This window comes from Suncus etruscus, chromosome 1 (genome assembly GCF_024139225.1).
Source record: "Suncus etruscus isolate mSunEtr1 chromosome 1, mSunEtr1.pri.cur, whole genome shotgun sequence".
Taxonomy (NCBI): Eukaryota; Metazoa; Chordata; class Mammalia; order Eulipotyphla; family Soricidae; genus Suncus; species Suncus etruscus.
Genome location: NC_064848.1, coordinates 176,556,506 through 176,573,804, shown reverse-complemented (window position 1 = coordinate 176,573,804; position 17,299 = coordinate 176,556,506). Strand labels below are relative to the sequence as shown.

At 44.0% G+C, this 17,299-nt stretch overlaps 1 protein-coding gene across 1 annotated transcript in view; it reads left to right on the top strand.

Annotated features, from left to right (window-relative positions):
• The first annotated feature begins 15,887 nt into the window (after window positions 1–15,887).
• SCPEP1 (serine carboxypeptidase 1) overlaps window positions 15,888–17,299 on the top strand; it is a 39,105-nt gene continuing 37,693 nt past the window's right edge. Inside the window, exon 1 of the mRNA XM_049772039.1 lies at window positions 15,888–15,989. Within this exon, the coding sequence (XP_049627996.1) occupies window positions 15,902–15,989 (88 nt within the window). The 5' untranslated portion in view covers window positions 15,888–15,901. The remainder of the gene's footprint in view (window positions 15,990–17,299) is intronic.

Sequence of the window (17,299 nt, the reverse complement as noted above, 5' to 3'; positions counted from 1 at the left end):
CTACTGGATCAAGAGTGCATTGTTTCTAACGATGTGTACTAAAGTGAGAACACACACTCAAGGTTTGGCCAAAAACCAGAGAAAGTATTTCACGACCCCCGTTGTAATATATGGGTTAAATATTAATACTTATAAATATTCCCCCATATTTACCTCTAGAAAAAGCAGAAATTTTACATCATTTTTTCCCCTTTGATATCAGTGATTTGGGTGATTCTCCAAATGTTGAAGTAGGGAGCAAGGGGATAGAGAGAGAAAAGACACTAGATGGGGCCAGAGAGATAGCAAAGCAGTAGGGAGTTTGCCTTACAATAGGCTGACCCAGGACGGACGTTGATTTGAATCTCGCCATCCCATTTGGTCCCACGAGCCTGCCAGGAGCAATTGCTGACTATGGAGCAATTTCTGACTACGGAGCAATTTCTAACTACAGAGCCAGGAGTAACCCCTGAGCACCGTTCGGTGTGGCCCAAAAAGAAAAGAAAAAAGAAAAAAAGAAAGGACACGAGAGAGAGAATGTAGTACTGGTGTGAAGTCTGCAAGAATTAACAACATATACCCCCCCCACACACACACACACACACATCTTATTTGTGTTGAGCCTAAATAAAGACAATTCCCAAGATGGAAGGCAAAATTAGAACTACCTGAAGTCTGGGTGAACATTGATATATGTCTGTAAGTATGTGGAAAGTCTGCCAGGATATCCTAACTGCCATGAATTGTTTATTTTGAATATATTCAGAAACAGCATCTTTACCTAAAAGGGGGCACTTTCCTGATGAATTGTAAATAAGAAAAATACCCTCTGGCCTTTACCCATGAGAAAAGGGAGTAAATAAGACAACCTCATAAATTGGACTTTGTATCAAAAAGCTCACCAGGAAGTATAGGATACTCTAACCTTTGTAACAGAATACTCCAATAGGGTAAGAATGTGGCCCCCACATCCAGCTTTTGTGTATTTAAGGTATGACAGTGTTTTTCAACCTTTTTTGTGTAAAGGCACACTTTTTTTTTCATGAAAAAAAAAATCATGAGACACACCACCATTAGAAAATGTTAAAAAAAAAGGGGGGGCTGGTGAGGTGGCGCTAGAGGTAAGGTGTTTGCCTTGCAAGCGCTAGCCAGGTGGTTCGATCCCCCGGCATCCCATATGGTCCCCCCAAGCCAGGGGCAATTTCTGAGCTCTTAGCCAGGAGTAACCCCTGAGCATCAAACGGGTGTGGCCAAAAAAAAAGAAAAAAAGGGCCCGGAGAGATGGCACAGTGGTGTTTGCCTTGCAAGCAGCTGATCCAGGACCAAAGGTGGTTGGTTCGAATCCCGGTGTCCCATATGGTCCCCGTGCCTGCCAGGAGCTATTTCTGAGCAGACAGTCAGGAGTAAACCCTGAGCACCGCCGGGTGTGACCCAAAAGCTAAAAAAAAAAAAAAAAAAGAACTTTAAAAAAAAATTTTTTTTAACTCTGTGAGGTGGAGAGATAGCATGGAGGTAAAACGTTTGCCTTGCATGCAGAAGAATGGTGGTTTGAATCCCGGCATCCCATAGGGTCCCCTGAGCCTGCCAAGAGCGATTTCTTTTTTTTCTTTTTTTTTTCCTTTTTTATTTATTTTTGGGGGGTTTTGGGTCACACCTGGAGGCGCTCAGGGGTTACTTCTAGCTCTATGCTCAGAAATCGCTCCTGGCAGGCTTGGGGGACCATATGGGATGCCGGAATTCGAACCACCATCCTTCTGCATTTAAGGCAAACGCTTTACCACTGTGCTATCTTTCCAGCCCCAGGAGCGATTTCTGAGTGTAGAGCCAGGAGTAACCCCTGAGCACTGCCAGATGTGACCCAAATACCCAAATACCAAAAAAAAAAAAAAAAATTTAACTCTGTGCCTATATTGACTATATATAAAGTAATTCTCTTGAGTAGGAATCAAATAAACACAAAGAAATTATTTTATAATTACTTTATTGTGAAATAATACAATATTTTATAATTGTTCATATTTCTGTTAACAGTGCGAAACCTGGGCCGGTTTGGCTGAACACAAAGCTGATATTCTGGCAGGAATCCAAGAAAGACACAAACGTAGCTCTTCATCAACAGCTCTCTGTCTCTTTCTGTCTTTAGTTTTTTATAGCAAGCAGGCTTGAAAAGTTCATCTCACACAGATATGTTGTGGAAAATGGGAGCAATGTCAAAATAGCTTTGTTTGCCAGAACGGGAAACTCCTTGGAGTATCCAACCAAAAACTGTCCAAGATAGATCAGCAAATCTTAGCTTGAAACCACGATTTTGTCTCATTTCAGTTAGTTCCTCCCGCTCCTACAAAGTCATGTCCTTTCCACCAACTGATGCTGAGCTATAAGGGTCCCTAACCCAGTCAAGGCATTCAGTGGAGACTGAAGAGAAATAAAATGACAACTTCTCCTCGAGAATTTTTTTTTTGGGCCACACCCAGCGTTGCTCAGGGGTTACTCCTGGCTGTCTGCTCAGAAATAGCTCCTGGCAGGCACGGGGGACCATATGGGACACCGGGATTCGAACCAACCACCTTTGGTCCTGGATCGGCTGCTTGCAAGGCAAACGCCGCTGTGCTATCTCTCCGGGCCCCTCCTCGAGAATTTTTAAACGTTTAACTACAGCAGTGTGAACCCTTGCCATTGCTTCGTGTGAACATTTCAAGATTGCCACTTTCCACGTGTTGATGCCAGAGTGGCACCTTTAAATGGAATCCATTTATTTTATATGTACTTGTAAGCAGGTGTTTATTTCTGCCTTGCATTCGTGTGCTCAGTTCATTCAGATGATGAAAATTATCTGCCAGATATGCCAGCCTTGCACACCTCTCATCACTTGGAAGCAGCTTTGCATAATCTGACCTCTCATTTGTCAGAAACACTTTAAGTTCCTCCCACAGCTCATACACACGAACCAAGATCTTGCCACACGAGACCCACCAGACCTCTGTATGAAATAGCAAGGTTTTATGCTTCGCTCCCATCTCCTCACACAAAGCTGCAAACATGCAACTTTTCACAGGTCATGACTTTACAAAGTTTACCATGCATACAACATCATCCAACATAGGAACTAGATCTGCTGGTAAAGTCTTGGCTACAAGAACCTCACGGTGTAAAAAAACAAAACAAAACAAAAAAAAAAAAAACAATACGGGGCCCGGAGAGATAGCACAGCGGCGTTTGCCTCGCAAGCAGCCGATCTAGGACCAAAGGTGGTTGGTTCGAATCCTGGTGTCCCATATGGTCCCCCGTGCCTGTCAGGAGCTATTTCTGAGCAGACAGCCAGGAGTAACCCCTGAGCATCGCCTGGTGTGGCCCAAAACCAAAAAAAAAAAAAACAAAAAAACAAAAAAAAACAATACATAACAATCACATCTGGATTTCTTTTCTTTTTTTTTTGTTTTTTGTTTTTTGTTTTTTGGGCCACACCCGGTGATGCTCAGGGGTTACTCCTGGCTATGCGCTCAGAAGTCGCTCCTGGCTTGGGGGACCATATGGGACACCGGGGGATCGAACCGCGGTTCGTCCTAGGCTAGCGCTAGCAAGGCAGGCACCTTACCTCTAGCGCCACCACCCGGCCCCCACATCTGGATTTCTTTTCTTCCCTGCTTACAAAGCCTTTGGTGTGCCTGACAATGGCTGCAGCTCCATAGGTGCAAACACTTGTGCAATTTTCCCAATTAAGTCCTCCTTGTTCAAGGTATTCTGATATCACTCCAAACATTTCTTCTCCTGTTGTTTTTTTCTGGCAATTCCTTGCAAAAAAAGTTTTCTTTAATTGCATCACCATCCACAAAATGCACATTGGCCAAGAGTTGAGCATGTCCACTGATATCAGTAGACTCGTCAAGTTGCAATGAAAATTTCTCACTAATATGGATCTTTTCCAAAACCACACTTCTGATGTCTGCAGACGTGTCATTAATACGTCTGGAAATTGTGTTGTCTGAGAGAGGGACTTTGGCTATTTCCTTAGTTGCTTCAGGTCCGAGCGTCTCCTCTACAATAGCTTTGCAGGCAGGAAGTATTAATGTCTCTGCCACAATGTGCAGACTTGACTTGGCTATAAATTCAGCAAATTGATAGCTAGCTTTAAGAGCTCTTTCATTTACCTTTGTGGTTTTTCTCGTGAAAGTTGCCTGTTTCTCTGTGTTTTCACGCAGGCCAACAAAAAAGTCCATATTCTTGTTTTGAATCAAAAAGTTTTCGGTTTGGAGATGGCGTTTAAGTTTACTTGGGGCCATACCACTGTTAGATAGCTTTTCACCACACACCATGCACAGTGGAGTTGGTTTCTTTGTGTCTCCAGTGAAAGTAAATTCAAATGAAATATAGCTTTAGCTATGTTGCCTTGTGCCAGAGAATTTGCTTGAGCTAACTATCGTTGCTTTCTTTTGATCCCCACTCATACTTGGGCTCTCATCTGGCTCTGAATTTTGTTCAGAGTCCAGTTCTTTCCTTTTCAAAAACTTTGTTCATCACTGCAGTAACTGTTCCTGTCTCACTGTCACTCAGTACTTACTGCTCTTGTCTTCTCCAGATAGCTGCTGTCCGTCACACTCAGCACTCTTCTGCACATGTCTCCACCAGATTCATCACTCAGCACTCTTCTGTGCTGAATCCATGATAATCCTCCAGAGTCCATATCCATCGGTGCTCTTTTGCGCAGCAGCGATCTACTGCAAAGTTTCCACCTGTCAGTGTTAGGGTGACATGGGAGCCATTTATAGTCCGTGTGGCTAATCTAATGATTGGTCTATTTGTGAGCCGAAGCCACATGTCACCAATGGAATTGGAATTTTTCCCAAGACACACCAGACAATATCTCACAGCACACTTGTGTGCAACGGCAGTGGTTGAAAAACGCCGAGGTGGGCCCAGAGAGATAGCACAGTGGCATTTGCCTTGCAAGCAGCCAATCCAGGACCAAAGGTGGTTGGTTCGAATCCCAGTGTCCCATATGGTCCCCCGTGCCTGCCAGGAGCTATTTCTGAGCAGACAGCCAGGCGTAACCCCTGAGTACCACTGGGTATGGCCCAAAAACCAAAAAAAAAAAAAAAAAAAAAGAAAGAAAGAAAGAAAAACGCTGAGGTAGCTAAGACGAGATAAGGCGCGTTCAGGGTTGCATGGCTGTAGGAAGGACTGGCTCACAATATGAAGCTCACCACAAAGAGTAGTTGCCACAGACCATTGGAAGGCAGCACTCGAGTCCTCCTTGGAAGACAGGTGGGCAAGAAGTCAGTGTAACAAAAGACTCAAAGTCTTGGGTGCTGGAAAGTGACTAAGAGCTTTGGCTTGAGCCTCTGCTATAGAGCAACTGCATTTATTTCTCTACTTTTTTTATACATTTAGCATCAGGATATTGGCAGAAAATCAAAATACATCAATTTACAGGTTCTTCATTTTAACACATTATTAACAATTTTCTAAGCATGCTGACCTCATCAAGAATCAAATCTATGGGGCCGGCAAGGTGGCGCTAGAGGTAAGGTGTCTGCCTTGCAAGCACTAGCGTAGGACGAACCACGGAACGCGGTTCGATCCCTGCGTCCCATATGGTTCCCCCAAGCCAGGGGCGATTTCTGAGCACATAGCCAGGAGTAACCCCTGAGCATCAAATGGGTGTGGCCCAAAAACCAAAAAAAAAAAAAAAAAAGAATCAAATCTAATCTTACTATTTCTTTTTTTTGTTTGTTTGGTTTTTGGGGGGCCACACCCGTTTGATGCTCAGGGATTACTCCTGGCTAAGTGCTCAGAAATCACCCCTGGCTTGGGGGAACCATATGGGACGCTGGGGGATCAAACCGCGTTCCTTCCTTCCTTCCTTGGCTAGCGCTTGCAAGCAGACACATTACCTCTAGCGCTACCTCTCCGGCCCCTAATCTTACTATTTCTAAACAATGGCACTCTGGTGATTGTCTCTATGTACTATATGGCCTAAGACTAGTGGTTAATCTTTGCTTGTTTTTAGAAACCTGACCAGCCTGAGCTGTGAGCAGGATTTGTATTATGTTTAATATGTTATAAATCCACCATTTTAAATCTATGTCTGGGGGTCCAGGTTTAGATCTCCAATCATGTACTGATTTGGTCCAAGCCTTCCACAGCCTTCTTTATTTGCCTTTTTAGTAAATCCTTTTGTTTCTGTGTAAGATGACATTAAAGAGGCATTGCTCTTATTAATATTTCTTAAAATGCCAATTTAAAATAAGACACTCTTTTTCCTTCATGCACCACTCCTCTGTTACCAGCCTCATCATACACTCCTGTATAAAGTGAGGGATCAGGTGTAGTTAATTCAATGGCAAGTGGGCCATAGTCAAGTCCTATAATAGGTGTTTCCCATAATTTGCCCAGTATTGGATATAATCATTATGTGACTTGCTTTTTCTTAGGAACATAAGAAATTCTGTTTCCTTTTCCTGGTCTATTTCTGCCTTATTATAGGGACACTCTATATGAATCTGTCACAGTCCTTCAAGTGTCTCCAACTGTCTGGTTTAATGCTATAAGCCAGGGGTCTCAAACTCGCGGCCCACGGGCTGTTTGCGGCCCTCTGTACAACATTTTGTGGCCTGCCCTAGAGGAATCTTTTTTTGTTTTGTTTTGTTTTAGTTGTTTGGGTCACACCTCCCAATGTTCAAGGCTTACTACTGACTTTGCACTCAAGGATCACCCCAAATTTGCCTCCTGCGGCCCCCAGGTAAATTGAGTTTGAGACCTCTGCTATAGGCTTTTCCCTAGATTCTTGTATCAGAGACATTTTTTTACTTATAACTGATTCAAAGTTGTGGCTAAATGATTCTTCTTCTTCTTATTATTATTCTTAAGAATATTAGTGATAGCTTTTGGGGCCGGAGAGATAGCATAGTGGTGTTTGCCTTGCAAGCAGCTGATCCAGGACCTAATGTGCTTGGTTCGAATCCCGGTGTCCCATATGGTCCCTCGTGCCTGCCAGGAGCTATTTCTGAGCAGATAGCCAGGAGTAACCCCTGAGCAACACCGGGTGTGGCCCAAAAACCAAAAAAAAAAAAAAAAAAGAAGAATATTAGTGATAGCTTTTAAGCAAAATTTCTTGATTTTCTGCTAAAGACTTCTTTTCTAAAAAAATATTCTTGGAAGTTTCTGTGTGATTCGTAAAAACATTAATGTGCTCTCAAATAATTATGTTGTGGGTTTTCTATAGAACCCAGTGTTCCCAGGTTACTGTAGCATGGAGTAAGAAAAGCAATCATCATTGTTCCCAGAAACAGTACATGACCTGGGGGATATTTTCTTGCTCTGGGACCACCTGTGACTATTCCTGGAGACTAACTTCCTTAAAGCTTTAGCCTCAGGTCCAAGAGCATGGCTTTCACCATGCCCTGTAGACCCTACTGGAGCTGCCGTGGCTTCTGCCGCTTTTTTATTTTTAAGAGCTCGGAGATGAAGTCCTGTCACATCCTGGTGCACTGCTTTAATGGATTTGATGATTAATCTGAAGATGACTGAAAACACAAGTATGATTATAAGAACCACATAGAATGCACCGATTACTAAGAGATAATGCCACCAATGTAGAGGATTTAGGGCATCAAAACTTTGTTTTAACTGCTTTACCAGAATGTTAATATTGGAGGTGTCTAAATGAGCTTTGCTCATGGCTGCTATATCATCCTTTAAGGCTTCTAGGTTATGAGTCTCGTCATTATCTTTCCAGACTCCTTCCAAATAAGCTCTAGTTTTATTCCAATCCCAGGTATCATTGTATGGTAAAGGAGTCACACACACACACACACACACACACACACACACACACACACACACACACATATAACTTGCATGGCACCTAATGGAGACTTGTGTTTTTAAATTATTTCTTTTTGGGGGGGGGTTTCGGGCCACATCTGTTTGATGCTCAGGGGTTACTCCTGGCTAAGCGCTCAGAAATTGCCCCTGGCTTGGGGAGACCATATGAGAAGCCAGGGGATCAAACCGTGGTCCTTCCTTGGCTAATGCTTGCAAGGCAGACACCTTACCTCTCTAGCGCCACCTCACTGGCCCCAAATTATTAATTCTTGTCCTAGTTCTAAAACTACTTCCTCTAGAACTTCAATCTTTGCAGAGCTTTTTATCTATTAAGTATTTGTTCTTCCAGAGCAATGAAAACATTCTTGTTTAAATCATTGACAAAATGAGCCATATGAATTTCTTGGACCAACGCATTGGTGGACACAGCTAGAGAGGTCACTATAGCAATAAGGGCAGCTATACCCAGGATCAGGGCAGCTATAAACCTCATAGGCCTCATCGATTCAATTAAAGAGGTTGAAACTTGCAAAGCTAAATTATCATACCAAGGATCATTCCCTAAATCTACAAATAATAAAACATACGCAGGTCTCTCTCTCTCTCTCTCTCTCTCTCTCTCTCTCTCTCTCTCTCTCTCTCTCTCTCTCTCTCTCTCTCTCTCTCTCTCTCTTTTTTTGTTTTTGTTTTTGTTTTTGTTTTTGGGCCATACCCAGTGGTACTCAGGGGTTACTCCTGGCTGTCTGCTCAGAAATAGTTCCTGGCAGGCATGGGGGACCATATGGGACACCGGGATTCAAACCAACCACCTTTGGTCCTGGATTGGCTGCTTGCAAGGCAAATGCTGCTGTGCTATCTCTCTGGGCCCGTATGCAGGTCTCTTAACTATTAGAATACTGACAAATTTTTATCTAAAGAGGAATCTACACAATTAGTAAGTTTACATGCAGTACAAGAAACTTTATAGGAATTGCTCACAGATAAAAATTTAACTTGTGAGGGGTGTCCAATTAATACAGCGTAAGGATAACTCAAGCATGCACGAAGAGCCAAAGGTGAGGCTACAATAGTGTTAGGATTTTTATAAGAAGTATATTCGCTGCAGCAGTAAACGAAAAAGATCATAATGTATGGTAGTTTCATTATACATGGGAAAATAGCTACCCAAATGGGGGCCACAAACCCTAGAGTAAACCATCTTTTTACTGGTTCGCCATCAATAGGAGGCTGATAACAAATAAATTTTACTTTCAAATTGTTTTTTAGATGATTTCTATAATCATATTTCGGATTAGCAACAGATAAATCATAAATAAAACTTTCTGTCCCATATGGTATATGTTGAGATGCAGAATTGAAGAACCCACAATCTAACCAGCGAAGGTAATTTTTTATTAATAAATTTCCCCAAAATTGATCAGGGTCTCTATATTTCACACCCTGAGCACCGCCGGGTGTGGCCCAAAAACCAAAATATATATATATATATATATATATATGTTTTATTATATAAAGAATATCTTAAGGTTTGCATTCTAACCTCTTACATAAATTGAGTTGTTTTTGTTTTTGTTTTGTTTTGTTTTGTTTTTACCATCAGTCTCCTGTACAGGTCCTGGAGCATCTACAAAGAATGTTCTATAATTTATGGGTTGGCAAACAGGAGGTGGAGCTCCTTTTCTTTTTTCTTTTTCCTTCCTTCCTTCCTTCCTTCCTTCCTTCCTTCCTTCCTTCCTCCTTCCTTCCTTCCTTCCTTCTTCCTTCCTTCCTTCTTTCCTTCCTTCCTTCTTTCCTTCCTTCCTTCCTTCCTTCCTTCCTTCCTTCCTTCCTTCCTTCCTTCCTTCCTTCCTTCCTTCCTTCCTTCCTTCCTTCCTTCCTTCCTTCTTCCTTTTTGTTGTTGTTGTTTTTGGTTTTTGGGTCATGCCCAGCAGCGCTCAGGGCTTACTCCTGGCTCTATGCTCATAAATCACTTCTGGCAGGTTCGGGGGACCAAATGGGCTGCTGGGATTCGAACCACTGTCCTTCTAAATGCAAGACAAACGCCTTACCTCCATGCTATCTCTCCGGCCCCCTGGAGCTCCTTTTAATGATAGGCAGATAGAAGCCCTATCTGATCTGCCCTCATAATTTATATGAGTGGAGAGGAGGGGTCTTAAATCAAAATCCTGTTTCTCCCACAAGATCTGAATTATGAGTAAGGACCTTTATTTATACAAAATCTGTTCATCTGATGGGGTGTAAAATAGGTGGTTTAGGAATATATGCCCAATATGACATCCCTTGCACAAAAAGCAAGGGATGTAAGGAAAGAACAGCAATGATGGCCAAAAACATGTTCTCAGAAGTTCTCAGTTGTGCAGTTCTCTGAAGCATGTCCTCCCCTCCTTGGTTTGCTTCTTGATCTGTCCCCAAGTTCGTATCTGGGCTGTAGATGTGGTTGTCGCCTGTCTGGGGGACAGAGAAAATCTTTTCATGCTCTGAGTCAGGACATCTTGCTCCTGTTTTTGTTTTCTCTTTCGGGCTCTCCTTTAGTTTCTGGAAAGGGGGGATGATCCGGTTTGGGATCCAGATGGGGGATTTGGTATCTTTTGAAAAAAACACAAGCATAACCTCTCCCAGAAGCAATTAATACATGGAGGCCTTTCCAGGCTCCTGTTAAAAGGTCCTTCCATTTAACCAGGGGTTTTATATTTTCTTTTTCTGAACCCCAGTGTCTTAGCTGCCCCCTTCATTCTGTCTCTTGGGGCTGGAATTCACAGTGGGGGGCCCAAAGGGAGGTCCCTCTTGTGAATTGAGCCATTCCTATTATCATAGGTATACAATGGATTAAAATAACATAAAATATTGTGATACATAATAGTCAGAATAAGTAGGTAAAATGGCTTAGGAAACCTATTGATGATATAGCTGGAGCTACGTGTGTTTTCTATAATTAGTTCACGTCTCATGGATGGCTATCACTAAATAAATCAATTCCTGACCTACTCTTTGTTTTTATAGCTGTAAAATATGTGAAATTTGTTAATTTATAAAAGTTAATAAAATAGAAGGTCTGGGGGCCGGCAAGGTGGCGCTAAAGGTGTCTGCCTTGCAAGCGCTAGCAAGGAAGGACTTCGGTTCTATCCCCCAGTGTCACATATGGTCCCCCCAAGCCAGGGACAATTTCTGAGCGCTTAGCCAGGAGTAACCCCTGAGCATCAAACGGGTCTGGACCAAAAAAAAAAAAAAAAAAAAGAAGAAGGTCTGGGGCTAGAGAGATAGCACATGAGTTTAAGGCCACCTTCCTTTCTTCTGATGATATGGGTAGGGCACTGACCTGGGTTCAATCCATAGTATCACATATGGTCTGGTGAGTACCACCAGGAGTGATTCCTCAGTGCAGAGTAACCCCTGATTATTCCAGGTGTGGCCCTGAAACAAAACAAGACAAAAGCAAATTGTTTGTTTTGTTTTGTTTTTTGTTTTTTTGGGTCACACCTGGCAATGCTTGGGTGTTAGTTCTGGCTGTACGCTCAGAAATCGCTCCTGGCGAGGGCTCAGGAGACCATCTGGGATGCTGGGTTTGAACCACCGTCCTTCTGCATACAAAGCAAATGCCCTACCTCCATGCTATCTCTCTGGCCCAGAAAAAGCAAGTTCTTAAATGCTGTTACTGTCAACTGAGTCCTTAAGATCCTTTATATTTACACACAGAGTCACTTATGGAAAAATGTATTTAGCATTTATTTTGGGGGGTAGAGTGATAGCACAGCAGGTAGGTCATTTGCCTTGAACATGGCCAATCATGTTCAATCTCTGGCATCCTGAGCCTACCAGGAATGATTTCTGAGTGCAGAACCAGGAGTAACCCCTGAGCACTTCAGGGTGTGGCCCCCAAAGCAAAAAAAAAATTATTTTTAGGGTACAAACTGATAGTACAGTGGGTCAGGCTTGCATGTGATCAACTTGGGCTTGATTTCAGACTCCAATATGGTTGTGTAATTCCTGGGTGCAGAGCCAGTAATAAACTCTGAGTACTACCGGGTGTCATCCCCTCAAAATGTTTTTTTCCCCCCCGATACTTTATTTGCCAAAAACTCAGGTTCTGTTTTTAGAGAGAGGGTTTGGGTTTGGGGGCCATAATCAGTGGGGTTCTCATGGTCTATCCTGGCTCTATGCTCAGGAATGATTCCCAGCAGAGCTCTGGAATCACCATATGTGGTGCCAGGGAGAAACCAGGGTTGGCTACATACAAGGCAAGTACCCTCTACACTATTTCTACAGCCCTCAGTCCTTTTCGAGAAATTCTTGTTCCATAGTATTGAAAAGAGGAATTGGAAATAACCTGACTTTCAGAATAGTTGCCAAGTCATTGTGATCTTTCATTTTCTTGATGTCTAAGAAGGTTTTATTGAGGCTTAAGTGCTTTTAAGATCACTTGGATCTTTTTTTTTTTTTTTTTTTTTTTTTTTTTTTTGGTTTTTGGGCCACACCCTGTGACGCTCAGGGGTTACTCCTGGCTATGCGCTCAGAAGTTGCTCCTGGCTTCTTGGGGGACCATATGGGACGCCGGGGGATTGAACCGCGGTCCGTCCTAGGCTAGCGCAGGCAAGGCAGGCACCTTACCTCCAGCGCCACCGCCCGGCCCCCACTTGGATCTTTTGTGTGCTCTCAAATCAGATATGACTGAAATTCCCCATTCTAAAGTGGCTCTCGTTTTGCATTCCCACAAGCAATTTATGTGTGGTTTTCAATGTACAATCTCATTAATATGTTGTTAGATTTACGCTTACATATTTATTTTGCGCTTTTTAGCATTATAAATATATTGTATTTTTATTTATTGTTTTGAGGGAGAGGGTTTGACCACACCTAGAGGTGCTCAGGGGCTATTATATAGTGCTAGGGATTGAAATAGGGTCGGCTGTGAGCAAGGCAAGCCTTTTTGTTTGGTTTTGGTTTTGGGTCACATCTGGCGCCACTCATGGATAACTCTTGGCTCTCTGCTCAGAAATCACTCCTAGCAGACACAGGGGAAGATATGGATGCTAGGGTTCAAACTACCATCCATCCTGGATCAGCTTTGTGTAAGGCAAATGCCCTACCGCTGTGCTATCTCTCTGTCCCCTCAAGGCAAGTCGTTTTTGTTTTTGGGCCACACACGGTGATGCTCAGGGGTTACTTCTGGCTATGCGCTCAGAAATCGCTCCTGGCTTGGGGACCTTATGGGATGGGGGGATCAAACCGTGGTCCGTCCTAGGCTAGCGCGGGTAAGGCAGACTCCTTAGCTCTTGCGCCATTGCTCTGGCCCCCACAAGGCAAGCCTTGTACTACTTCTATGCACTGTCCTTTGTTTTTAGGCCACATCTAATGATGCTTAGAATTTATTCTTGGCTCTACATTCAGGAATCACTTCTGGCCAGATTCAGTGAACATATGTGTAGGACAAGTGCGACCCCCGTGGACCCCGGCCCACAGGATGGATGAGGGTCACGAAGTTATTCGTGAGTCACGAAGAGGAGTCGACCTGGAAAATAAAAGAGGGCTGGGAAAATTGATGGACTCAAGACGAAAATCCGATCAAGAGTCAAAGTTTATTAAAAGGGAGCTAGTTTTTGGGCCCGGAGAGATAGCACAGCGGTGTTTGCCTTGCAAGCAGCCGATCCAGGACCAAAGGTGGTTGGTTCGAATCCCGGTGTCCCATATGGTCCCCTGAGCCTGCCAGGAGCTATTTCTGAGCAGACAGACAGCCAGGAGTAACCCCTGAGCACCGCCGGGTGTGACCCAAAAAACCAAAAAAAAAAAAAAAAAGGGAGCTAGTTTTTATAGCAAACATGAGCACATTTTCAGACAAAAGAGGGGAAGGTACTTTTCCACCCTAACATTCCCATACATCAAGTATGTCAGGGTTTTTTTAGTGAGTTATACATTTACTAGAAGTGGTCCTGTTATACATTTACTATAAGTGATCCTGGGGTGCTCTGTTCTGTTAACAGTGCTACAGATCTAATCTTAACTTGTAGCCTTTACATAGCATGTTTGTTCTTTATCCAGTTACCTCTGGTAATGGCTCTTTTTATGGCCAGCTTTTTCTTTTTAGGTTCATGGGGAAAGCGCCACCAGTAACCTGTCACTTACACAGGCTTTTTGTCTTCTCAGGCATCAGAGACTCCATATTGCTCTGTAGTTAAAGGGCCTCCAACAGACAAGTGCCCTACTCACTGTAGTATCTCTGGTCCTGGGTCCTTCTTTAAAATAAATTGTTTTGGGGGCTGGAGAGATAGCATGGAGGTAGGGCGTTTGCCTTCCATGCAAAAGGTTGGTGGTTCAAATCCTGCCGTCCTATATGGTTGCCTGAGCCTACCAGGAACGATTTCTGAGCGTAGAGCCAGGAGTAACCCCTGATCGCTGCCGAGTGTGACCCAAAAACCAAAAACCAAAAAAAAAAAAAAAAAAAAAAGAGGGCCCGGAGAGATAGCACAGCCGCGTTTGCCTTGCAAGCAGCCCATCCAGAACCAAAGGTGGTTGGTTCGAATCCCGGTGTCCCATATGGTCCCCCGTGCCTGCCAGGAGCTATTTCTGAGCAGACAGCCAGGAGTAACCCCTGAGCAACGCTGGGTGTGGCCCAAACCCCCCCCCCAAGAAAAGATTGTTTTGGGGGTAAGATTGTGCAGCAAGGGGCGGTGGCACAAGAGGTAAGGTGCCTGCCTTGCCTGCGCTAGCCTTGGACGGACTACAGTTCGATCCCCCGGCGTCCCATATGGTCCCCCAAGCCAGAAGCAACTACTGAGCACATAGCCAGGAGTAACCCCTGAGCGTTACCGGGTGTGGCCCAAAAACAAAAAAAAAAAAAAAAAAAAAAAAGATTGTGCAGCAAGCAGTGTTTATCTTGCACACAGCTGACCAGGCTATGGTCCTCAGCATCCCATAGACTCACCAGGAGTGATTCCTGAGTGCAGAGCCAGGTGTAAGCCTGAGCACTGTCAGATGTGGCTTAAAATAAAAAAAAAAAGTGACTGTGGTGATGACATTAACAACACATGCTGATAACAAATTATCAAGAAAGGGGAAAGGCAGAATAAAAACTTTAATTTCATTTCATTAGCTGAAGTAAAACACTAAGAAGAATATTCCAAATGCTCAAAATAGTTATATAGAATCTATTTTTAGATTCTTAGATACCCAAATATTCTTAATACACATTATTTTATTTTTTACATAATTTTATTTTTTTTAATATTTTAAATTTTATTGATTGACTGGTTTGGAGGCCACACCCAGCAGTGCTCAGAGGTCATTTCTGGCTCTGCACTCAGAGATTTCCCCCCTGGCAGGCTGGGGGGACCATATGGAATGCTGGGAATGAAACCGGGTCCCTCCCTGGGTCTGCCGCATGCAAGGCAATTGCCCTACCCTGTGCTATCTCTCCGACCCCAAAACACATAAGTTTTTTGTTTTGTTTTTTTTTTTTTTTGGTTTTTGGGTCACACCCGGCTGTGCTCAGGAGTTACTCCTGGCTGTCTGCTCAGAAATAGCTCCTGGCAGGCACGGGGGACCATATGGGACACCGGATTCGAACCAACTACCTTTGGTCCTGGATGGGCTGCTTGCAAGGCAAACACCGCTGTGCTATCTCTCCGGGCCCAAAACACATAAGTTTAAAGGACAATAAATGCTGTGACCAAATCTCTGAAAAAGAAATCTCAGTTTCCAATGACCAGCTTGCTTAGGCCCCATATTGATTTGGGGCAGAAACAGTAGGTCTTGAAATGCCAATCTTTAAACTGGCGCAGAAGAAATGGCCTAGTAAGTGGTTAATGCACAGTAACCTCTCAGTCCGGCCACATAACCCACGTCTAACACCTCCATAGAGCGCCTCCTCCTCTCCGGGGCCTCCCCTAAGCAGTAGAATGAAACCAACCCCCTAGGACCAGTCACCAGTACGCTAGACCCGGGAAGCCGCTCAGGGAGCCAGGCCACACCCCTCGATGACAGGCCACGCCCCCAGCACAACCAGGCTCCGGCCCCGCCCCCTGGCTAGAACAAGGCCCCGCCCTTCGCACCACGTGACCAGGCTCAGAGTTCAGCCTGCCCAGCTAGCTGCCGCGAGGTGTACATCATGGAGCTGCTGCGGCTGGGATGTCCCGTTCGGCTGTCGCAGCTGTCGCTGCTGCTGCTGGGGCTGCTCTTCGTGGGCCTGAGCACAGGTACGATCGGGCCACAGAGGCTTCCGCTTCCATCACCCTGCTATCCACTGATTCATTCCCTAGAATCCCTTTCTTCTGGGATGAGTTGTTGGGACTGTGGTTTGTGCCTTAAACAAAAAAGTCTCCCTTCCCCATTTTCAGCTTTGCGTAATCATGTCGTTTTTTGGACTCTGATTCATTTTTATTTTAATTCCGTTTCTCGGAAATAAGTTAGTCACAAGATTCTTAAAAATAAAAGTAAATTAGGGGCCGGAGAGATAGCGCAGCGGCGTTTGCCTTGCAAGCAGCCGATCCAGGACCAAAGATGATTGGTTCGAATCCCGGAGTCCCATATGGTCCCCCATATAGCCAGGAGCTATTTCTGAGCAGACAGACAGGAGTAACCCCTGAGCACCGCCGGGTGTGGCCCAAAAACAAAAAAAAAAAAGTAAATTAAAAGTGCGTTCCTGCTCTAGGTGATTTGGTGCTTCCTCTTCCCCTGGTTTAAATAGATGTCTAGAAAAACTGCGGATGAATGAACTTGCCATGAGTTTAAGGCCACCTTCCTTTCTTCTGATGATTAGCTGATTAGCTGTTATTTTTTGTTTTTGTTTCTGTTTTTTGTTTGTTTGTTTTAATGCATCTGCCAGGTCTTTTTGTCCTGAATGTATGCTCAGAATTACTTCTGGCAGTACTTGGAGGGATCATATGGGGTACCTGGAATCGAACCTGTGTTAGTTGCTTGCAAGACACATGCACAACCCGTTGTAGTATCATTTGGCTCCTGTTGATCCTTTTTCTTTCCTGTTGATACTTCTCTTTTTCTTTTCAATATCAGGAAAACATTGAGCTACAGTTACATCTTTTTTTTTTGAGGGGGCACACCTGGCGGAGCTCAAGGCTCTGTGTTCAGAAATGCACCTGTCAGGCTCAGGGGACCATATGGGATGCCAGGGATCCAACAGGTCCGCTCCGGGTCAGCCGTGTTCAAAGCAAAGGCCCTACCGCTGTGCTATCTCTCTGGCCCCAGTTACATTTTATTCCTAGTATGTAAATGTAAAATTTTAATATCTTGAATTTTAAATACTTGATCCACTTGGAATTTATTTGGTTTGTTATTACAAATTCTCAGAGAACCTACACTTCTAATTTTCCTTTTAGAAAGTTAATATTTGGGGCCAGAGAGATAGCATGGAGGTAAGGTGTTTGCCTTGCATGCAGAAGGACGGTGGCTCAAATCCCAGCATCCCATATGGTCCCCCGAACCTGCCAGGAGCAATTTCTGAGTGTAGAGCCAGGAGTAACCCCTGAGCACTGCCGGGAGAGAATGA